The 17623-nt window shown below is 42.6% G+C and overlaps 2 protein-coding genes across 11 annotated transcripts in view; one reads left to right on the forward strand and one right to left on the reverse strand.

Moving 5' to 3' along the window:
* Positions 1–1058: 1058 nt before the first annotated feature.
* Ndufb3 (NADH:ubiquinone oxidoreductase subunit B3) lies at positions 1059–15431 on the reverse strand. Of its 4 annotated transcripts, XM_021249754.2 has the most exons (5): positions 15241–15428; positions 14895–14993; positions 8602–8749; positions 5768–5965; positions 1059–1621 (listed from the first exon to the last, which is right to left on the reverse strand). In XM_021249754.2, exons 3-4 carry the CDS (start codon positions 8745–8747, stop codon positions 5809–5811), a joined length of 303 nt encoding a protein of 100 aa, XP_021105413.1. In that variant the 5' UTR covers positions 8748–8749; positions 14895–14993; positions 15241–15428; the 3' UTR covers positions 1059–1621; positions 5768–5808. The 4 variants fall into 4 exon arrangements, with proteins under 4 accessions (XP_021105413.1, XP_004871695.1, XP_004871694.1 ...); XM_004871638.4 differs by lacking the exon at positions 1059–1621 and having other exon boundaries at positions 5582–5965; positions 14914–14993; XM_004871637.4 differs by lacking the exon at positions 1059–1621 and having other exon boundaries at positions 5582–5965.
* Positions 15432–15539: 108 nt separating this feature from the next.
* Hycc2 (hyccin PI4KA lipid kinase complex subunit 2) overlaps positions 15540–17623 on the forward strand; it is a 73042-nt gene continuing 70958 nt past the window's right edge. For 6 of the 7 annotated variants that reach the window (XM_021249739.2, XM_087200379.1, XM_087200380.1 and 3 more), the window contains exon 1: positions 15540–15687. The gene's annotated coding sequence lies outside the window, so the exon portion shown is untranslated. Of the gene's footprint in view, positions 15688–15809; positions 15831–17623 lie in introns of those variants that run through there. The other variant, XM_087200378.1, reaches the window with a different exon arrangement.

Raw genomic sequence — 17623 nt, forward strand, 5'->3', positions numbered from 1 at the left:
TGAAAGGAAATTTAGAAAGATGTTTGATTACCAAATAAGGAGGAAAAAGTCTGTATTACATTTTGTATTATTTCTCTTTCTTTCTTTTTTGTTTTTTGGTACAGGGTATTGAACTCAGGACCTTGAACTTTTGAGGCAGGTGAGGTGCCACTGAGCTAAATCCCCAGCCCAGTATTATTTCTAAATTCAGTGGGAATTGAGTAAAGCTAAAGTAGGTGGAGCACTTGCAAGGAGTACTAAATGCTTTATTTAGAATAAGATGTAATGAATAGTTCATGGATAGTATAACTGGTAAAAATCTAAAAGCAAAACAAAAATCTGAAAGCAAAATACTTCTTCATAGCCATAAATTGTTTTTGGGGACACACTTTGGTGCATTAAGAATTATTCTGAAAAAAAAAAAAAGAATTATTCTGAGCTAGATGCGGTGGCCTATGAACTTTAGGAGGCTGAGGCAGGAGGACTGTAAGTTCAAACACAGCATAGGCTACGTTCAACTTAGCAAGTTCATGTCTCAGAATTAAAAACTAAAAAGAACTGGGGATGTAGCTCAGTGCAGAGGGCCTGGGTTCAATCCCCATATTGTGATACATAAACAAATAAATAAATACATTCAGTACTGAGGATGTAGCTCAGTGGTAGAGGTTTTGCTGAGCATGCCCACAGCTCCGGGTTCTATCGTCAGTATCAGTAACAACAGCAACAACAACAACTATTCTTTTCTCAAATGACACAAAACCTCCTGGTTTACATCTTTCTTTTTTCTTTTTTTGAGACAGGATCTCACTATGTAGCCCAGCCTGGCCTTGAACCCTTGAACTCCTGGCGATCCTCCTGCCTCAGCCTCCTGGGTGCTGGGATCACAGGTGTGTGCCACCACAAACAGCTGGTTTACATCTTAAATATTCATGATCTTATTTTGTGATGTGCAGTCCCAGAAACAAAAGTCTTCAGCAACAACCAACATTCTTCCCAGTTAGTTTAGTAATTTGTGGGATATTTCGAAAAGGTTGCTTCATTCTGTTGCACGTGAGATTAGACAGAAAACTATGCAGAACTGAGACATGGAGATTTTGTCTTTATTTTTTTAACTGCTAAAGCCACATTTTACACTGTTTACATGTAACAAAGGAAATTCAATGCCAGTGTGGTGGCACAAGCCTGTAATCCCAGCACTTGGGAGGCTGAGGCAGGAGAACAGGCCAGCCTGGGCTACATAGCGAGTTCAAGGGCAGCCTGTATTCCATTGCGAGACTGTGTCTCAAAAAACAAAAAAACAAAACAAATTTTTAAAAATCAAAAGTAGGGGCCAGGGATTTAGCTCAGTGGTTCCTGCGCTTGCCTTTCAAGTGCAAGGTCTCAAGTTTGATCCCTAGTACCAAAAAAAAAAACAAAACCAAAAGTAATTCAGTCTGATATTAAACAATAGCATTTTGAATTATATGTATATTCATAATACATACTACATGTAAATGAAATATATAATAAATTTTATATATGACATATAAATTTAAAATAAAATCTCTTTGCAGTAGGTCCTTTCTTACAGACTCTGAGGCAAGTGAATTCAATTTCCACAGGAGGCTCCAGTCTCTGATTTTCTGACACTGATTTTCTGGTCCTAAACAAAACAAAAACAAAAGCAAAAAGTTACCTGTTCCCACCCAAACTGATGCTGAAGTGGTGGAGGACTCAGGGAGGGATTCCTCACGAATCATGGTGCTCTGAAGTCCTGGGGCTCTGAGGCCCCGAGGAGCACATCAGCTTCTTTTTGTTTGTTTATTTTTGAGACAGTATCTCACTACATAGTTCACACTGGTCTTGAACTCACTTTGTAGCCCGGGCTGTCCTTGAACTCACAGTGATCCTCCTGCCTCAGCCTCCTTTGTCCTGGGGATTATAGGCATGTGCCACCATGCCCAGCAGCACATCAGCTTCTGAAATCCACATTGCCAACTGCGTGAGGCCAACATTGAATAACTCAATTTTTGTTGCTAAACTACTAAGGTTGCACATTTATAAACTACTCATTTATAAAACACTAAAGATCTGCGAGTTCCTTGAATGCCAGGAATGCTAGTTTTGATGACAATGGGATATTGTGAGTAAAAATTACAGTAAATCCCAACCTGTGACTTACATTTTACGTTAGCATTATCACATATGTATGTTACGTAAACAGCACAGAAGTACTGAGACCAAAGGTACAGCACGGATGAAGCATGAGCATTCTCACTGGCTGAGATCGACACCTCGGACAGCCCAGGCCCACACCTGTCTGCTTTTCGAAAGGGCTGTCTGTCCCAGACAGAGCTATGCCTCTGCTCTCTCTTTCCCATGTGCTTGTTTTCGCTTCCTGCCTTTAGCTTCAGTCAGCAGTTCCTGTAGGCCCCTTATCTACTTCACAAGGCTGATCTGGTCCAACCAGATGATGAATTCCAGAGCGCACACAAAGTACAGCCTGAGCACAGGGCCAAAGTCCTTCCTTGGCTTCCCCTCGCAGTGCCCTGCTGTCCTGACTGTACCTCCTGGTAACCTCTGAGGCTCCACCTTGGAAGAGAAACCCCACGGGAATCTGCCCGCTAAACCAGCAACTTTCCTGCCCTAGGGATGGTCCTGCACACTCCCGAGCTGCCACACCCCTCATCTGGTGACCTCTGCGTTAGAACATGAGTCCATTCTGATTCCACGTTTTAAAAAAGAAAAACAATAATTATAATGAATAATGGAAAAGAAAGGCGGAGGGGCAATCAGTTTCTCTCCACAGGACATTCCTGTCCGACCTCTGATCAAGCAGTCCGGCCAATGTCCTCCCTGTCTGCAGCCCAGCAAATACACATTAATGTGCAGACCGGCTGCACATTCTTTAATCCCGAACAAAGCCTCTCCCTTCCTGAGATCAGGAAGGGCCGCCCTGGGCTGAAGTAGCAGTGGCGACCATACACACGTCCTGCCACCTCCATCATCCGACATCCTTCACCCTTTTTCCCCCTACCATTAACTTTCTGTAAGGACAATGTCTTCTTCTCTTGTCTTTGTATACATTTTCTAAGCCACTTCATTCCCGTAAGTCCCCCAAATGTATTACTTCCAAGAAGATGGTTTGAATGTTTCGTTATGTGCAACAGCAAAGTTCCCAGCCAGGCCATGGTAGCACCTACCTGCCTGTAATCCCAACTATCTGGGAGGCTGAGGCAGGAGGATTGCAATTTTAAGGTCACCCTAGGGCTGAGTGAGACTTGGCCTCAAAATAAAATGTAAAAAAAAAAGGACGGGGGAAGTAGCTCAGCACTTAGTTCAACTCCCAGTACTAACAAAAAAGATTGTTAAAGTTTCTGCACTTATTTCACGCACAACTACAAAGCAGCTCTCAGGAGAGCTCTAAGGCGATTCGACCGCACCCGTCGTGTGGTTCAGCAGGGGTAGGGTGAAGGTGATGTCATCTTCCACTTATGTATCAAGCACAGCACTCCTCACCCTGCCCGACCCAGTCAGTGAGTCTACGATTAACCAGAAGTTAAAATTTTAAGGTAGGTGATGTTCTTGGCAGGTTTTCCCAGTCCTGTTTTGGTGGCACCGGGGTCAAACCGAGGCCTCGAATACGCTAGGCAAGTGCTCTGCCACAAAGCGGCACCAGGCCCAGCAGTGTGTCCCAAGGACACTGTCCACCTCTAGAACTTCACACGAGTCGGCAGCTGCTGTAAAACATCTTCACGTCAACACATCCAGGATCTCTGTGCTATCCCTCTTTTCTCAACAGTGAGGCTAGTTTGTGTCTTTCTTTGCCTCCTAAATGTGATGAGAGGTCAATCTTAGCTGCAGCTCTCAAATTTTGGATTTTGTGCTTTCATCTTTATTTAGCTAAAAATATTTTTGACTTTCCCTAGCTTTTTTTGTTTTTTTTTTGGCCAGGGATTGAACTTGGGACCTTGTGCTTGCGAGGCAGAAGGTGGGACCACTGAGCTAAATCCCCGGCCCTGTTTTGGTTTGTTGAGATAGGGTCTTGCTATGTAGTTCAGGCTGGCTTGGAACTCAGTATGAAGCCCAGGCTGGCCTTGAGATCAGTGATCCTCCTGCCTCAGCCTCCCAAGTGCTGGGAGTACAAGCATGCACCACCACATCTGGCTGACACCCCCGCTCCCGGAATTGAACTCACAACCTTGTGGTTCCGAGGCAGGCATGGGGCTACTGAGCTAAATCCCCAGTCCACTGGCCGACTTTTTTTGAGCAAGGGATATTTACAAATGCGTAACCCAATTTCCATATATTTGTGGAATTTTCAGATGTTATTAGTCTAATTTCCTTGGGTCTGAGTCCATATCTTGTATAATTTCAATCATAACTGTACTGAATGAATCCCTCTAGTATTACAAAATGTGTCTCTTTATTACAAGTCTTTGTTGAGAAATTTACATTTAATATAACTATCAATATCAGTTAATTTTATCACATTATTTCCATTGGTTCCAATGCTTTGTTCCTTTTAAACTCCTTCCTATCTTCTTTGCAATAAGTCTTCTAAAGGATTCCATTCGACCACATTCTATTTATTATCATCAGCTTATTAGAAATTCCTGTCTCACTGACTTAATATTTATAAACAAAGAATTTACAAGAAAAAAATCAACCTAGAATTTAGGTGATTTAGCAAATTACCCCTCCTCAACATGGTTTTAAATCTTTTTTTGTTTTGGTACTGGGATTGAACTCAGGACCTTGAGCTTTCAACGCAGGCAGGGACACCAGCTACTGACCTACAACCCCAGCCACCCCCCCTTTTTTGGTTTTGGAGACAGGGTCTCACTGTGTAGTTCAGGCTGACCCCGAACTGACTATGTAGCCCAGGCTGGCCTCGAACTCTCGGTGATCCTCCTGCCTCTGCCTCCTGAGTGCTGGGATCAAAGGCCTGCACCACCACACCCGGCCTTTAAATCTTAACTTATAGATTTAATTAAAAATTTAGAAGTAGGGCCAGGGATTTAGCTCAGTGGTTTTGCTGCCTGCTGCACAAGTGCAAGGACCTGAGTTCGATCCCCGGTACCAAAAAAAAAAAATTAAAAGTCAATGATATGGAGGAGAATATATCTTGCTTATTGTTAGAAATAAAGAGCTGGGTGTAAAACTCCAACACTTGGGAGGCTGAGGCAGGAGGATCACTGCAAGTTTGAGGCCAGCCTGGACTATGCAGTGAGTTCAAGACTAGCCTGAACTACACAGCGAGACCCTGCCTCAAAACACCAAACAAACAAACAAACAAAAGAAATAAAGAAGGAAAAAAATACTGTTTTCACATTATGGGTACAATGAGGACTAAGGTAAGACTAGAAAAGACGGTAGGAGAAGTGAACATGATCTGTGGACGTGTGCACCAAAACCTGACAGAAGTGTTCTGGAGTGGAACCCAGGTCCCTCAGAGCTGTGCACAGGGCCACCCTGCCCAGTGCTGGCTGGGATGCAGCCATCACCAGTTGGGTCCATGATGCTGATGGAGCCCCTCATGTGTCTGGCACCTGCCTAAGCCTTCCAGACATCAGATATGTCCTGAGAGTTGCTTTTTTACTTAAAGAACTTCAACACAGACTGGCATGTGTTTTCTTTATTAACTCTTTTTTTTTTTTGGTACCAGGGATCGAACTTGGGACCTTGCACTTTCAAGGCAGGCGGTGGAACCACTGAGCTGAATCCCCAGCTCCTTCTTTATTAAATCTTAACCAGCATTCTTTAGGGGACACACACAGATGAGTAGGCTCCAGCGGAGAAAGCTTACTCTTACAAGCGAAGAAGTCACTGAGGCTTCCAGGACCCTCCTCAGTGATGTTTCTTCTCCTTATTCAGGGACTCGAGGTAATATTCGGCCCCAACAGCCACCACGAACGCCGCAAATCCCCACTTGAACCCTTTCAGGAATGCACCGACAAAGGAAACATTGTGTGTGAAGCCACCCATGTATCTCCAAGCTTCATTGCTAGAAGGAAAAAAAGGAAAAACTTACAATCGCAGATAACGGGTACATTCTTTCAGTCAATTGAACTTTCATCTTTCTAATAAGACTTGAACATAACATCACATAAGATCATCCAAGTAGCACGTAAGAATCTGTGGCATAGGATAATTAAGAATATGTGACCAGGTTTCACACAGAGCACATTTTTAAAATTGATGACACCACGCTTCTCAGTCACTGCATCCACAGGAGCCAGTGCCTCGCTGTGCCCCTGTCACAGGAGGAGCAGCAGTGGAGGCTGGGATTCACCTGTGCTCTCCTCTGCGGAGCTCAGACTCAGCCTCACGCTGCTGGGTCTGCGTCCTCTTCAGCTCAACCACTTCCCTGTTGTTTCCCAAGGTTAGAACCTCACCTATCCTGGCACTGGGCAGCCCAACGTTTGTCACCATTGTTGCTAGGAGAGCATCACAGCTTTCCTTCAGAAGACTGATCTCCTGCTCTGCTAATAATTCTAAGCGCCCTCAACAGAGAAGCAAACAGAAAGTTACAGAGCAGAAGGGAAAAAAGTCTCCTCCCACAGATAATGGTGTCAGAAAAAAATGCTATAAAGAACAAAACCCGTTTAACTCCAAAAATCTGACATCAAAAAGTATCAAATCTAATTTAGATGCCAAGACCAAAGGTGTTAAAGAAAATGTCAGAGTAATATCCCTTGTGAACACAGATACAAATATTCTTTAAAGAATTTATAGGGCCGGTGATTTAGCCCAGTGGTTCTGCCACCTGCCTCGTAAGCACAAGGTCCCGAGTTCGATCCCTGGTACCAAAAAAACAAAAACAAAACAAAACAAATTTAGAATATTGAATCCAGCAATAAAAAAGATGATGCATCATATCAAGTAGGGCTCACCCCAGGAATGTAAGATTGGTTTAATGTTTGAAAATCAACATATGAACAGAAAAAGAAAAACTTTGTGAGCATTTCAGTAGATGCAGAAAAAGCATGTAACAAAATTCAACAATCATTAATAACAGAAAAGAAGAGCTGGGGAATGTGGCATGCACTTGTAGTCCAGATAGCCAGGAGGCAGAGGAAGGAGATCACTTAAGCCCAATTGTTCAGGGCCATCCTGGGCAACACATCAAGACTGTCCCAACAAAATATAAAACAAAACCAAATCAAGAAAACTCTCATTAACCTAGGAATAGAAGGGAAATTCTTCATCTTGATGAATGTCATTTACACAAATCCTAAAACACACACACTTATATAGTGGTGTCAGGCTGGATGCCTTTCCCCAGCGAGGAACAAGGCAAGGATGTCTGCTTTCACCATTTAACTTAACATCGTACAGCAGTGTTAACTTGTGGGATAAATGCAAGAAAAATAAGGTTACAAACTGCTGGGCATGGTGATGAACACCTGTAATCCCAGCACTCAGAGGCTGAGGCAGGAGGACTGCTGAGGGTTCAGGCCAGCCTGGGCTCCACAGTGAGTTCAAGGCCAGCCTGAATGACACAGTCAGATCCTGCTGCAAAAAAAAAAAAAAAAAAAAAAAAAAATTACAAATTGGAAAGAAAGTAGTAATACTTTGTAGATAAAACAATTATCTGTGAAAAAAATTCTAGGGAATCTATAAAGACCTAGAGCTGCAACGTGAATTGAGCAAGGTTATGGGATACAGTCAGTATATAACATTTGTATTTTTAGTTTTTATTTTTCTGGAGTATAGATGAGGACATTAAGCAACAGAAATTACCATGTTGCTGGTGGGACTGGAAAATGCAGTCAGGCTGGAAAACTTTGGGTCTTGCAGTTTTTTACAAAAAATAATCATACGTTTATTATATAGTCCAGAAGCCCTACTTTTAGGTGCTTCCCTAAAAGAAAGGAGAGTGCACAGACCTCGGATGGTTCTAACACTCCACTGTAACAGCCAAAGCCAGAAAAGCCCAAAGGGCCACCATCTATCAGTGGCCAACAGCCTGGTACAACAGGCGGCAGTGAAAAGGAGCCAGACACAAGCACCCAGTCACACAGACCACAGAAAAGACTACATTCTGTGATTCCGACTGCAAACATTTTAGAAAAGGCAAAAATTTTAGAGACAAAAGTAGAACAAAGGCAGCCAGGAGCTACAGGTTACATGACGTGGACTGCTGAAGATCACACAACATTAAGAGAGCAAAGGGCCGGGGGCCAGGGATTTAGCTCAGTGGTTTTGCCGCCTGCTGCGCAAGTACAAGGACCTGAGTTCGATCCCTGGTACCAAAAAAAAAAAGAGTAAAGGGCCGGGCGTGGTGGTGCACGCTTGTAATCCCAGCATTCTAGGAGGCTGAGGCAGGAGGACTGCAAGTTTAAGCCCAGCCTCGGAAACTTAGTGACTTAGTGGGATGCTGTCTCAAAATTTAAAAAAAAAAAAAAAAAGTTAGGGATTTAGCTCACCAGGAAGGCCGTAGATTCAATATCCAGTACTGCAAAACAAAAAAATCAAAAACAAAAACACAGAACCCAGGGCTGGGGGTTTAGCTCAGCGGTGCTGCTGCCTGCATTGAAAGTGCAAGGTCCTGAGTTTGATCCCTGGTACAAAAAAAACCACCACGGAATCCACAGGTATAATAAATCCTACCTACACCAACCACTCAGCTCATCTTACCGGCCCCACGGATCCCTGAGTCCTTGTGCAGCCAGCTTCTTCTGGACAGTTTCTAACGGGGTCCCCTCGATCCTCCACTGTCTATAATCAGGTAACTCCATCTTGCTGTGACCATGTTCCTGTCCATGCCCATGCCCTGGGGCCATGTCTACAGGAAAGAACAACATAAGGAGAAACACATCCACTGCAGATACCTGAAAGCCAAATTCACTGTGTGTCTTTTTGTTGTTGCTATGTCTTAAATGAAATACTTAATGTTTTTAAAAAACATAGTTAAAAATTCAGAGTTAAGATATTTTACAAAAATATAAATTTTATAAAAATATCTTAGTACACAATGTATGGTCAATTAGAAAATACACATAACATATTAAAAATAATAAACAGTAATCCTGCGGCTCGGCAACAGCTACCTCCTATGTGGTGCTTTTTTTTGGTATCAGGGATCGAACTCAGGACCTTTTGCTTGTGAGGCAGGAGGCAGAACCAATGAGCTAAATCTCGGCCCTGTGGTGCTTTGCTTCATTACAAAGGCAGCAGCACTTACTCAGAGCCCTGTATACTGGCGCACCGTGCTTTTCAAGTACCAACTTCATCCCTTCCAGAACAGCTGAGTGTACATTTAAATATCCTATTAGATGCGTTATATTAATGTACCAACTCCCCACGATAAAGGTAATCACTATGTACTGCAAACATGGCCAATAAAAACACCCCACTTCACAGATGAAGACAATGAGACGCTTAAGAAGTAACTTCCAGAAGTTAACAAAAGTAGGAAATGGTATCCCTGGGACTTAAACCTGCAGTATGGTTTCAGAAGCCCTGTTCCTAACTTTGAAGCAACACTGTCTGCCTCTGTTTAGTCCTATTGTGTAAGCACACACAAAAGTGTTGTATCTACTGCTTTGTTTGGTTGGGTTTTTTGTTTTGCTTTTTGGTACTGGGCATCAAACTCGGGACCTTGCGCTTGCAAGACAGGCAGCGGAACCACTGAGCTAAATCCCCGGCCCCTGTACCTACTGCTTTGTTACCTGCTTTCTTCAAATTATTCTTAAATGCACTACTGCTTTTAAAGAAGACAATCTCATGAGCTCTTTTTTGTTTTTGTTTTGTTTTGATTTTTTGAGACAGGGCCTCACTATGCAGCCCAGGCTGGCCTTGAACTTGCAGCAATCCTCCTGCCTCAGGCTCCTGAGTGCTGGGATTACATGCGTGTGCCACCAACCCCAGCTAATGAACTGTCTTTTAAACTTTGTGAGCAAGAGGTAAAAATTGAATATATAAATTTCCAACTATTTTATTGATAAAATAAAAGCATAATAAATAGCAACAGTATAATTTTTTGTAACATAGATGTCATGTAAAAAAAAGTTCCCTTATTTGGGGATAGCATTATGTTTACCTGGAGCTCAAAGTCAGCATTCCTTATTAGCAAAATGATTGTAAATTTTCCTCTGTAAAAACCATTCTTAGCTCAAGGGCCTTACAAAAATAGGCAGTAGGCTGGGTTTAGCCCACAGGCTACAGTTTACTAACCCTGAACTGACTGAGAGTTCAGGACCCCGTTTTCATCAGTAAGTTTGCTTCCTTAAATAAAATATGTCCTCAGTGGTTATATAAAGATTTGTTTTACTACTGTTATTTTTTAGGTAACAAAAATAAACTTCAGCAGTAGCAATTCTACAATGAATGCTCTCCAAAAATAAAAACCAAACCACAAAAACAAAAAAACCAAACCAAATAATTACAATGTCATGTTTGCATTTATAACTATAAGCCCAATAATAACACAGGATTCCTTATGTAGCATTTTAGAAGACAGGGGTAATTATTAGATAGTGTATACTAAAGGCACATTATGTGAATTGCTTCTTCCATTAAACAATCATTCCAAAATATGAGGAAAAAAAAATTGGACACTGTGATTCTGACAAATTAACCAACAATATTTTAAAATAATTTATCTTAATTTCACTTATTTATTTATTTATGGTACCGGGGATTGAACTTGATATTCTTTTCTTTTTTTTTGTACCGGGGATCGAACTTGGGACCTTGTGCTTGTGACGCAGGCACGGTGCCATTGAGCTAACTCCCCGGCCCATTTTAAATTTTTTTTATTATTATTATTTGTACCGGGGATCAAACTCAGGACCTTGCACTTGGAAGGCAGGCATTGCACCACTGAGCTAAATTCCTGGTCCTTAACCAAGAATATTTATAAACATTAAAACTTACAAAACATTATGTTGATGATTTTTGTATTTAAGAGAGAATAAACATCAATACCAAACACAAGTTAAAACTACAACACTTTGGGCCGGGGATTTAGCTCAGTGGTTTTGCTGCCTGCTGTGCAAGCGTAAGGACCCGAGTTTGATCCCCAGTACCAAAAAAGAAAAACCTACAACACTCATAATTTTGAATAAAACATTTAATCTACTATAATATAAAGAAAAGTGAGGCATAGAGGCATGTGCCTGTAGTCCTAGCTAGTCAGAAGGCTGAGGCGGGAGGATCTTGCTTAGGCAAAGAGTTCAAAGCCAAACTAGGCAGAGTCAGACCTCATCTCATAATTAAATACATAAGTAAACCTAAACTAAATATTTTTAAAATAAAGGGAAGAATTATGGCTTCATATTTCAGAATGACTTTTGAGATTCAATACATTATTTTTAAAAAGGCTGTTAGGAGCATTTATTTAGAATGGTGATGCTTTACATTCTTCCTAACATGTTTTCAAAAAATTATGTTTTAAAACACTTCAGGGGCTGGGGATGTAGCTCAGTGGCACCATGCCTGCCTGGCAAATGCAAGGTACTGAGTTCAAGTCCCAGGAGACACACACACACACACACACACACACACACACACACACACAGTTTCATTTAAAACATGTTTATAGAACCAGTTATGGTGGTACAAACCTATAATCCCAGCACAGTAGGAGCCTGAGGCCGGAGGACTGCAAATTCAAGCCCAGCCTGGGCAATTTAGCAACAGGACTGTCTCAAAATAAAAACTAAAGCAAAATAAAATAAGGATCTGAGAGGTAGCTCAGTGCAAAAGCTCTGGGGTCAATCCCCAGTACCACACAAAAAAAGAGTTTATAGAAATTACAAGACAAACTATTATTTTGACAAATATCAATTCTAGAATATTAGTCCTAACTACATATCAATGTATTTGAGTGTACAAAATAAAAATTTTCATAAAATTTGTTTCTGAAAATAAAAGACAATGCCAGGCACGGTGGCACATGCCTATAACCCCAGCACCCTGGAGGATGAGGTAGGAGGATTGCCATGAATTTGGGGCCAGCCTGGGCTACACAGTGAGTTCAAGGCCAGCCTGAACTGCACAGCAAAATCCTGTCTTGGAAAAAGAAAAAAAAATGATGAACTATAACCAAGGTATGAAGGGTATTTTAAAGTTAAACTATTGGGCCGGGGATTTAGTTCAGTGGTTTGGGCGCCTGCCTCAAAAGTGCAAGGACCTGAGTTCAATCCCCGGTACCAAAAAAATAAATAAATAAAGTTAAACTATTATCTCAAGATTTTTAGTAATTTAGAATATAAATCTTTGAAATAAAACATGAAAGTACACATATTCACATTTCTCCTATACAAAAAAAATTAGCGTTTTCTGTTATTACATTAGTTCAGAAAAAAATCCTTTTATAGGAATTTCCTAAATATAAAGGATAAAAAGTTGAAGAACACTATTTCTACAGACCTTTTATTTTCTTTTAAAAAATTATTTCTATTTCAGAATAGCCACAAATCAATGGTATCTCAATCACTTGAAGGAAGAGTTTTGAATTCTTTTTTTCCTTTTTTCATGAGTAATGTTTGCAATACACAATAATTACATTCATCTCAGGAAATTAGTACATATACATATCACATCTTGATCATTTTTACACCTTTGGAATTTTCCTATTTTGCACACTAGTTGCTATAAAATCCTAGGCAAATCACTTAACCTCTCTAAACTTGTTTCTTCATATAATGAGGATAAAATCCACCTTGTGAGATTGTGAGAATTGGGAAACAGATTCTACTTCACACCTAGTGGTGTGAATGCTACTGACCACACTCATTCTCAAACACAGAGAGGACCTAGAAATACTGGCCATCTGCGGACCCAAGGTCAGCAACCCCACTCCTGGGCACCTTTTTTTTTGGCACCAGGAATCAAACTCAGGACTTGTGCTTCCCAGGCAGGTGGCGATATTGGCACTGTCCCAGCTATGGCCACTCACACATGGCAAGAGCAAGTGGAGGACTGGGTATTATTTTACTTTAATTCATTTAAAATTCAAAACCAGTCTCAAATCTGTTATTAGGAAATAATGTGTGTTTAGCACAATTTCGGTATATATATCTACTTTCTCAACTGGAAATATTATGAAATATCAATGCAGATCAAGCATTTGTATTTATGAAAACAGCATACAGATATTCTGTAAAGTATGTCACTTTTGAACAGTATAAAATTAAAATATTTCATTAATAACCATACTGATTACATCTTGGTAAATTTTGAATATACTGGGTTAGATAAAATATACTATTAAAAAGTTAGTTTTATCTGTTTTTTACTTTTTAAATAAGCCCATTAGAGAATTTAATATTATGTTGTGGCTTGTATTGTATTTCTATTGAACAGCACTACTTTTTTTCTTTTGAGGCAGGGTCTCACTGTGTAGTTCAGGCTGGTCTTAAACCCACTATGTAGCCCAGGCTGGTCTAGAACTTTCGGCAACCCTTCTGCCTCAGTCTCCTGAGTGCTTGGATTACCGGCACCATCACATCTGTTTCTGCACAACACTACTTAAGAGAAACTCTTGCATATATATAATAAGGGATATGTTTCAGAAAGTTCTGAGTTTTGTGTGTGTGTGTGTGTGTGTGTGTGTGTGTGTGTGTGTGTGTGTTGGGGATTAAGCCTAGGGCCTCACACAAGTACATACTCTACCACTGAGCCCCATATCCTGCCCATTTTTAAAGTCTTTGCAGCCAAACTGTTTGCTAGCTCTAAACTGCAAGTAATGCAATCCAACGGAAAAGGCTACAGGAGAGCCACACTACAGAATATTATACTGCAAAAAATCACATTCAGAAGTATGAACAAATCTCACAAATATAATGAGCAAGGGACGAGTCAGAAAAAAATACACATTAATCCCATTTATATAAATTGAAATGCTTAACAATTCACTTTCTAGGAATTCATCATAGGTGGAAAAATGAAAGTAAAACCAGTGAATGCTTGTCACAAGTCAGGACAGGGTCTACCTCTGGGTGGAGAAGAGGGAATCACAGGAGTAAGGGGGCTTCCATGGCACTGCTCTCAGTCAATTTTTAATTGTGTCTCTAAAGAGCCATTTTAGATGGGTTTGTTTCCTAACCATGTCCCCGCTTCCCAATGAAATTCTAACACCAAAGATATACTGTGTATCTGTTTATGTACTGTTGTCCTTTGGAGGGACACAAGTCATTGTAATGCCCTCCCACCCTCAGCCAACGTTCACCCCTTTGAGGGGCAGACCCCTCTCTTGAGAACGTTCGTTCTAAATTACTAGCAGTGCTTTATTTCCTAACCTAAAAAGTGGTTACACGAATATTTGCTTAATTATAATTGTTCAAAAGGTACTTTTGTCTTATACACTCCTGTGGTGTACACTTGACAATAAAAAATAAAATTAGAAATAGTGGCTTATAATGTGCTGAAGAGTCAACATGACTGTTTCACTTTTGCAGCAGCTCAAATAAGAACAGCAAGGAAAGTAGTTCCACAAAGAATAAGTAGTCATGAAAAATTTTAAAGCTATCTGCCTGTCTGAAGTGAATCTGTAAGTTTGGTGGAGATGAGTCTCAACTAAGGGGGGCAAGCACTAGCACCAGAAAAGTGCTGGTACGCTCTAAGAAGTTTACTAAAGACTTTCAAGTATATTTCCCAAATTTCCCTTATGTTAAAAAAAAAACCGCAACTATTAAAGAATATGAGAGCTGGTGCCACACCCTGTGATCTCAGCTACTCAGGATGAGGCAGGAAGATCGTCAAGTTCAAGGTCAGCCTGGGCAACTTAGCGAAACTGTTTCAAAAATAAAAAGGTCTAGGGAGGTACCTCCGTGGTAGAGAGCTAAAGAAAAAAGTGAAAAACAAGCTAAGTGTTACCACTTTTAGGTCCACTCCCTGGTCGAAGGTAAGTGCAATGGATGAGATTTCGCCCTTTTCATTTTAACTTTGTAACGTAAACATACATAACAGGAAAAAAAACTTACCTACGTTACATACACTTACTTCTACTTTAGATATTTCGGCTGAGGAGCCCGTCTGACTTTATTCGATTTCAGGGTAAACCCAAAGAGCACGGGCAGAGGCTGCGGGAGCAGAGGCGGGAAAGCTCTGGACTCGGCGTGCGACTCCCGAAGCGTCCTCCCCTCTCCGCTCCCCACCCAGGTCCTGGCTGGCCCTCAGAGCTCTCTCCGCCCGCTAGCTCCTCCATCTCCTCCCCCTTAAACTGCCTCTTCCTCATCCTTCTCCACCTAGTCTCTCCCGTGTAGCATTTCCCACAAGATTCCAGCTCTCGTTCCTAATTCAGAGGTCTCCACCAACGCCCTGATTTACCTGCCAGCACTGTGACCCCTCAGGACACAGAGTGTTCAACCTTCCAGCCGCAGCCAAACGGAAGCGGAAGTTGGTACCTCGAATTTCTTATGGCAGGAAAGCGGTGGCGACATTTAGCGTTCCGGTTCTGGCTCACAGGTTCTGGATCAGGTGGAGATAACTCGAGGGACTGGGAGTCCATATTTTTCCTACATATGGAAATCCGAAGTGTGACTGAGATAAGAGTCGTCGCAGAGGACGCAAGCATGGGGAAGAGGTGTTTTCCTGGTTGGAGACGGAGTCCTTAGACCCTGCACCTAGGGGCGGGCCGAAGGGAAGCTGCAGCCAATGAGCGTGGCCGTTGTTGAGAGCGGGGCTCAGCCATAGAGAAGCCCGGATGTTGCGCTGCGGTTGGTAGGCTGCTGCGGGAGGCGGTGGCGGTCGGAAGCTGGAGGCGGCGGGGGACTGGTAGGTGGCCGGGCTGGCTGTGGGGACGAGAAGTGCGCGGTACGGGGCTTTCCTCTCTGCTGCGGCCAGCGTCGAGGGCAGCGGACGAGGGTCGGCTGGGGAAGCTGCAGCCTCCCGCCGGCGGTCACGACCCGCGGAACCGGGTAGCAGCTGGAGGTCGCGAGTCGGCGGGGCGGTCCGGGGCCCCGGGCCTGCGGGCGGCGGAGAGGGGGAAGAGGAGGGAGCGCGGGGCTGGTCGCGGGGTGGAGCGGTTCTGAGCGCGAAGCCGGGCTAGCGGAGGACGCCGAGGGGCTGCTTCTTGGGCCTTTCTGGGGTGGCGGGGGTGCGGGGAGCAACGGCCTTCCCGGCCGTGCGAGCGAACCCGCGACCCTGCCCGGCCGTCGTTACGTAACGCGGGCCGACGTGGCCCCGGCGGCCAGGCTGGCCCGGCCCGGGAGTCTCGCGGCCGCCGTGTGGGAGCGCGGGCTGGGCCGGGCGGGCGCCGAGGACGAGGGGACGGGGGCGTCAGCCTGCGACGGGCGTGCGGGTCCACGCTGTGCAACTCGGGCGCTTGTTTGTTACGAGGGCCGAGGATGCTGACTGCAGCTCTTAATCTTCAGGAAAGTAGAGCCTCCAAAATCTTTGGTAGGAGGCGAGTGCAAGTTGGAAAAAGACTAGAAAAGTAGCTGGTAGACCTCCTTAGATTTTGCGGATGTTAGGAACTGAAAAATTGGAGGTCGGAATTGGGGGGAGGGCAACTTTTAAGTAGTTTTCCTGTAAGTCTGAGAAGCTTGTTACAAGTTATTTGTATCTTAGGTTTGAAAAGAATGCTCTGAATCTCTAGGACTTAGGTAAGGCATTTACAGATAAAACTAATCACAAATTATCTTGTTCTTAAGTCTTGTAATTTATTGTTTGCACAATAAAATGTAGGGTTAAAATAGGAACTTCGGTGAGCATGTGCTGTGGGAGGACAGACTACATACAGCCTTGATTTTGTAGTTAATTGAGAACGATTTAAAAAGTCTAGAAAACAATTTTAAAAGAAACGTAAATTACTATAATGTAAGCTGTTTGAAATTTGCTTTCGAAGGAAGAATGTAATATTAGCATTTGTATCATTTTCCTGAACTTGCTTTAGTATTCCTTGTCAGAAAAATTTTCTGAAATGTGATTTTTTTGTATTAGTGATCACTTATATTGCTTCATATAATTTGGGAGGGGGTACCGGGGAATCGCACTCAGGACCTTGCCTTGCCAGGCCGTCGTGGTGCCACTGAGCTAAAATCCCCAGCCCATGGTTCATATAAATTTAAAAGAACATTTCATTTTTTTCTCAAAATACCCAGGAAGGAGAAGTGGATGCTTAAAGTTTATTCTGAAGTGTTCAGAGTACTGAGATCCTTGTCAATGCTTTAATTAAAATTTTTAAATGATTCTTGGTGCCTCATTTTTTTGTCTTTTGTCCTACAAAAAAACCAGTGCTGTCTCAGTCACAAAGAAAACTTGTTTCTATTTTAGTGAAATTCTGTAGTGTTTTGAGTACCTGTGAACAAATCCCAGCCTTTATATAGGTTGGGGGGGGGGGGAGAGAGAGAGAGAGAGAGAGAGAGAGAGAGAGAGAGAGAGAGAGAGAGAGTTTTCTCGTTCGTTCTTATGTAACCAGCCTACTCAGACTGTCTTGCAGATCTAGGGGCTGCTTTTGAATGTCCAGTAGGTGTCATTGTAGAAAGTTATAAATTGAACATTAGAGAGTACCAAGTAGTTCAAGAAACACTAGTCCCGGGCCCGGGATTTAGCTCAGTGGTTCCGCCCCCTGCCTCGCAAATGCAAGGTCCCAAGTTCTATCCCTGGTACCAAAGAAAGAAAGAAAAGAAACACTAGTCTAAATTAACATATAATAATTGGATGGTTGCTTATAAGTCATAGAAGTCTTCCATTCTGAAACACTTTAGTA

This window comes from Heterocephalus glaber, unplaced genomic scaffold, assembly GCF_053883595.1.
Source record: "Heterocephalus glaber isolate CG9 unplaced genomic scaffold, H.glaber_assembly_v1.0 deba00001743, whole genome shotgun sequence".
NCBI lineage: Eukaryota > Metazoa > Chordata > Mammalia > Rodentia > Bathyergidae > Heterocephalus > Heterocephalus glaber.

Excerpts from the sequence above, each read along its gene's own strand:
- Ndufb3 (XM_021249754.2), bottom strand. The coding sequence starts at position 8,747 with ATGGCCCCAGGGCATGGGCATGGACAGGAACATGGTCACAGCAAGATG. Across the intron at positions 5,966-8,601 it reads CTCAGGGATCCGTGGGGCCG|CAATGAAGCTTGGAGATACA; the intron begins GTAAGATGAGCT and ends TTTTCCTTCTAG.